The sequence below is a fragment of the Corvus brachyrhynchos genome, unplaced genomic scaffold (assembly GCF_000691975.1).
Source record: "Corvus brachyrhynchos isolate BGI_N302 unplaced genomic scaffold, ASM69197v1 scaffold4, whole genome shotgun sequence".
Classification (NCBI taxonomy): Eukaryota; Metazoa; Chordata; class Aves; order Passeriformes; family Corvidae; genus Corvus; species Corvus brachyrhynchos.
The window spans coordinates 1,994,236-2,000,209 of NW_008237878.1; the positions used below are offsets into that span (position 1 = coordinate 1,994,236).

Genomic DNA, 5,974 nt, shown 5'->3' on the forward strand with positions numbered 1-5,974 from the left:
TATGGGACCTCTGGTGAGAATTTTCACTATAACAAAGCTTTTTTACAATAAGGGAATTGCATGTATGATATAAAAGTGAACATTGTTTGCAGCCAGAGAACAGAAAACTCCACTATTCTTGCTTATTAATATAATTACTCCAGTACATATTACCTGGGAAGCTGAAAGGAGGAGTAGGAGGTTGAAATCTGATTTGTTGCACAAGATGATGGCTGTGTACTTTGTTTTGGAGTTATGATGCTGTGATAAATACAGTAACTGACAGCGATCATGGGGGTTTGTTATTTTTGTGGGTTCTCTAGTTCTTTAAAAACATCCAAAAGCTGCATTAAGTTGCTGTAGGTTTCTTGTGAGTGGCATCATTTGGTTGGAATATCAATCGATGTATTTTCTGTAGTTGTGCCAAATGCCAGGAATCTTCAGGCTTACAAGACAGGCAAAAAAATGGACTTTCCACACTTTCAACAAAAAGCCTGCAAGTGTGGCTGCCTTCTTACCCAGCTCTTTCATTTCTGCAGGAAAGTGTGTCGTTCTGTCATTCAAAGACTTCCTCTCCTGCAGACCAACAGAAATCTCTGAAAATGATGTTTTTCTTTGCGAGAGCCGCTACAACGAAAGCGACAAACAAATGAAGAAATTCAAAGGGTTGAAGAGGTTTTCACTCTCTGCGAAAGTTGTAGATGATGAAATATACTATTTTAGGTAAAAATGTGAGGGGAATGAGGGGGTCACATGAACACTGTTTTGGATTGTGGTGGACTGGCAGCTAAGCCCCCACCCAGCCTCTTGGTCACTGCCCCACAGTGGAGTAGGGGAGAGAATCTAAAGGGCAGAAGAAAGAAAAACTCCTGGCTCAAGTTAAAGACAGTTGGAAAAGTGAAGCAAAGCTACATGCACAAACAGAGCAAAATAAGGAATTAATTCCCTACTTTCCATCAGCAGGCAGATGTTTAGTTGTTTCCTGGAAAGGAGGGCCTTGGCACATGTGATGGTTACTTGGAAAGACAAGTGCCATAACCCCGAATGTGCCCCTGTCCTCCTCCTTCCCCCAGCTTTTATTGCTGGGCATGGTGTCACACAGCATGGAATATCCCCTTGGCTGGTTTGGCTTAGCTATCCTGGTTGTCACCACTCCCAAATCACTGCCCAGCCCCAGCCTGCTGGGGCACAGAGTGGGGAAAAGGAAAGGCCTTGATGATGTACCTACAACAGGATGTGTTAGCCACAGTGTTGTCTCACAGAGCCAAAACACAGCACCACTCAGCTGCTGTGCAGGGAACTAACCCCATCCCAGCCTGACCCAGGACATTCACAGAAATCAGAGGTGTAATTTCAGCTAACCAGCTTTCAGCACTCTTGGGAGGAAGTTCAGACAGCATCAGTCTTTTTATGTTTGTTTATGTTATGGATGTTTGCTTTTTCTTCCCCTTACTTTAAGAAAAGTCATTACTTTATCAAGTTGGTACATTCTCTTGGATATTGTGAAAATACTTAAGTCCTCAGTATGGGTCATGAAAATCTTTTGGTGAACATTCATATTAATAAAATAAAATACTAAGTTCTAGCTTAAGTAAAATGTGAAATCTAAGGAAGATGTAGTGTTAACTGCCTTCTATTGCAGAAATTAAGTATTTGTATTGAAATCCCCTTCTAACTCATAAAAAATCCTTCTAACAAGTGACTGGAATGAAACACTGGCCATAGACACAACATTAGTTCTGCTCAGGGTTCTGAAAGGAAGCACAGGCACAGCTCAAGTCACCATTGTTTCTATATTGCTCCATCATAAATGAAGAAAAGTTGATTTTCTCTTCAAAAATAAGTTCTTTCTCCTGTAAGGTATGAGTGTATTCTCAGCTGCTTTTTGTCTTCCTCCTCCACCTTCCAGAAAACCCATAGTTCCTCAGAAAGAACCATCTCCTCTACTGGAAAAGAAGATTCAGCAGCTGGAAGCAAAATTTGCTGAGTTGGAAGGAGGTGATGAGGACATGGAGGAGATGGGAGAAGAGGAAGGTGATATGACTGAAACGCCTTCTATGCCTCAGCTTCAGCCCCCCTTAGCCAGTGATTTGGATATAATGCCTTATACTCCACCACAGGTAAGGATTTTCCTTCAGGAACCCTTAAACCTTTATATTCCACATTCTTTTCCCAATCCAAATGAAGAAAGGAACCGTAACATTTTATCATATACACACAAAAGATTTATATTTCAGTCTATGAGTATATGGAATAAATTACACAAAACAGTTTTGGCATATCCAATATGATATCCAGATGATAGTGTTTAATTCCATTAAGATATTTCTAAAGGCAATCATTCAGCTGAGGAAAACCCAGGATACATTTCTGTATATTAGTGTTGTTTCTAACAATAAGGTTTTCTATGACACTTGTTCAGAAGTATCAGGTCTTTATATAAAATTCAAATATAAACTTTCTTACACAAGCCCTGGGATTTGTGTAACTGAGTGTGGAAGTGGTGTGAGGAACTGCTTTAGCTGGAAATTCAACTAACCAAAAAAGTTTGTTTCCTACTGGATTAAATCCTTTACCTCTGTCACCACACTCCCACATCCCAGCTAATGCCAGTCTTGAAGAGACAATGGGACTGATCTGCTGGGAGCAGGAGGGAGTTTCAGACACTTTGGTGACCAGCAATGTCGATTTCTGCTTCATTACACTGCAAGGATGTGACCCCGGGGTAGAAATGTGTTTGGATGTCATGAAAGAGTTGCTGAAGTTGAAAGCTTTTGCCTGGTTTAAGTGTGATGTTTGCCATGTGGGCAGCCACCAAGTGCATCCTCCCTTGCAAGGTTTCTCACCACTCTTGTTTAATGTGCTGAATTTTAAAAGCAACATGAAAACTCTTGAAGAGTATTCCAAATAGAAATGGAATTTTATCTAGCAACTATTAAATCCCAGAACTTTTAAACTTTTTTTTTCTCCTGCCAACAAAGGAGCTCTTATAACACCTAAGGATGAGAGGAGACAAGACAAGTGAATATGTGGTATTGTGGGGCTTGACAGATAGGTGGGTGATGCTTTCCTGCTGCAATTTGCTGTGAATGGAGTCAAAGTACCTAAAAAAAAGATGGGCAGTTTCATTCTTTTCTTCAACAAAATGGCTGAGAAAAGGCATAGAAAGGGGGTCCTGCTTGATTTCTTCTTTGAGCAAGTCTGAAACTAAATAAGCAGTTATCTGATTGCGTTGGAAAAGACTGTTCCTTTGAAACTGTGTGTATGGGAGATGTAAAAGAACAGAGAATGCAAGAACCAAATTTGGAATTCTTATGGTTTCTCAAAGTCTTGTTTGCCCTTCCAAACTGGTGGGTAGGCTTTTCCATGAGATTACTGTTACCCAAACTGGTGCAAGAACTATAAAGGCTAGAACAGCTGGTAAACTTGTAGCTCTCTATTTGCAGATGTATCAGAGGCCAAATATAGAATTAGATTTCCTTATTTTTGATTCGAGAACTCTCCATCTGCCAGAGCGGGCTTGCCCAGGAAGTCAGGATGGAATTATATGTATCCTGTGTATCATCCCAGACCCTGTGTGGAGTTTTCTTCACTTGATCCACACAAGTTGTCTTTAGGTTCATAATGAAAACTTTGCAAGTTAGTACAGTGCAGTTTAGAATCACATTTAAGTGGGCCTCAGTTCATCTTGCTTAAATTGATGAGCATCTTGGTATCCCTAAAACTTTGTTTTTAGCTGAGAGAAGAGTGTTGAACTGTGGGGTCAAAGCAGCAAGTAGAAGGAATCAGTAACATGGTCAGAATTTCAGGAGAGGAGGGAAACAGTTGAATATATTTTTGTTTTCTTTTTTGCCTCCACCAGGTATTTGGAAACAATGACGCTTTTCAAGATGTGACAGATTTGTAACATTTAGGGTATGAGAAAGGCCTTTTGAGGGTTTTGATGTGATGATACATTTATGGGTGTTACTGGTCAGACTATGGATGAATTATGGTCTCCTGTGACAAATACAGGCGGAAGGGCCTTCAAAAAGGGGTTCCAGCTGTGGTATCTCAGTATAGAGATGTCAGAATAGATTAATTTTTTGATGGCTGAAAACATCAAGGAGCTCTCACCAGGAGCATCTGTAGTAGGAAAAGCAAAGGAGCAGAATTTTTGTTACTCATCAACATAAGAACATGATGTGAACCTCTTGTGGTAAACAGTGATCAACAATAAACTGGGCTTCGGTTTTTCAGGGAGAAATGGCTACTTGCATAAAGAGATGTGAACACTGGAGAGAAAAGAAAGTCTGGCAGGCAAAATAGCATTTAGAAGGTGGAAGGAGGGAGAGTGAGGATTGCAAAGGTTGAGGAGGAAGTGGGGAAGCATTTTCCTAAAATATGTGATGGCAAATAAAATATTTTACTCAACTTGTGTTGGCAATGTCTCTGAACAGCTCAATGGATGAAATCTGTGACATAACACAATTCCTTGTGTTCTCTTCTGGCCTCCTCTTTTGTACACTTGTGGTCATAACTGCTTTTTCTCACAGTCCACTCCCAAGTCTGTTAAGGGCAGCACCAAGAAGGAGGGATCAAAAAGGAAGATCAACATGAGTGGGTACATCTTGTTTAGCAGCGAGATGAGAGCTGTGATTAAAGCTCAGCACCCAGACTACTCCTTTGGAGAGCTCAGCAGACTTGTAGGAACTGAATGGAGAAACTTGGAAGCAACAAAGAAAGCAGAATATGAAGGTAAGTAAAAACTGAGATGCTGAACTCTTTTCTGCCTTTTTTTCTTTCTCAACACTTTCTGTTGTTCAGATGACAGGCTTAATAAAAGAAAATATTTATGTTTGTGTTCTGGACGTACCTTAATGAGAAGTTCGCATAGAGAGATGACTGAAGAGGAGCAAAGAGCATGTTTCAGTTATGTAGAGCACAACTGATAATTTAAATGTCTTTGCCACAAATAACCAAATTAACAAAGACCAAGAAAATGGGGACAAGTTAGAAGTAAGGGGGCATGAAGCCCCTGGGCTAGAAGTCAGTTGGAAAAATATTTTGTGAATGTTTCCTTAAGGACTGGGGGGAATTTTGGACAAGAAGCTCTTGAGAGCTGTAGCAGCAGGTAAGAAACGCTTATAGGGGAGTGGGGAAAAGTTCATTATTAACAGTACTTAGAGTCCTAAGAGGCTTGTACTGTACTGTAAATATGACTTACTGTTCAGTACAGTATTAATCAACTGTTGTAACTGATTTTATTGAGAGATTTCATATCCTGAAGTAAGCCTAGGAATATTTCATAATCATGAGATACTTTAGACATATCTTTTGTCCCTTTCCTCCCTTCTTTTCCTTGATTCCTTCCCTACTTTCCTTTCTTTGCCTCCCTCCTTTTCTTCCCTCCCTCCTTTCCTTCCATTCCTTCCCTCCCTTCTGATAAATAGTCATAGTGTTTTAACTTTTATTTGATTAAAATAAAACACAGCTGATCTTTAACAGCCAGCCCTTACCCAAGCCAAATACATGGGTTTAACATCCATAGTTATTTCTCTAGTTAATAGCATGTCAACACTATTAACTACTGTATTGATGCAATTTTATTGAAAGAAAATGCTCCTTTGGATAGGAACATTTCAACACCCTGGAAAGTTATGGCCCAATTAAGTTACAACTTTGAAAATGAGATTTGATAGGTTTTCCGCACACTCGTAACTTAAAGGCAGCTTTGATCTTGAGGCTGGAAGCTTGCATGCTGTCACTGTCCACTCTCAGCCACTTCAGTCCTTTCTGAATTTTCAGTAGCAGCTCTTTGCAGTTCTGGAGGGTAACACAGCACTCTTTGCTCTGTGCAAGTTTGCTTTGCAGATGCTGCGAAGGGAAACGGTAACGCTCTTTCTTTGTGAGAGTACTGGGGCCTTCTGTAGTTGCTTCCTTTTACACCCTTCTAGGTGCATGTATGATCTTTTTATTGGCAGATCCCTCCTTTACAGCCTCATCCTTCAGCAGG

General features: G+C 40.3%; 1 protein-coding gene across 1 annotated transcript in view; it reads left to right on the plus strand.

Annotated features, from left to right (window-relative positions):
* PBRM1 (polybromo 1) overlaps positions 1-5,974 on the plus strand; it is a 54,022-nt gene that overhangs the window by 33,604 nt on the left and 14,444 nt on the right. The window contains 3 exon segments of the mRNA XM_017732364.1: positions 519-702; positions 1,889-2,099; positions 4,515-4,716. Coding sequence (XP_017587853.1) covers positions 519-702; positions 1,889-2,099; positions 4,515-4,716 — 597 coding nt within the window.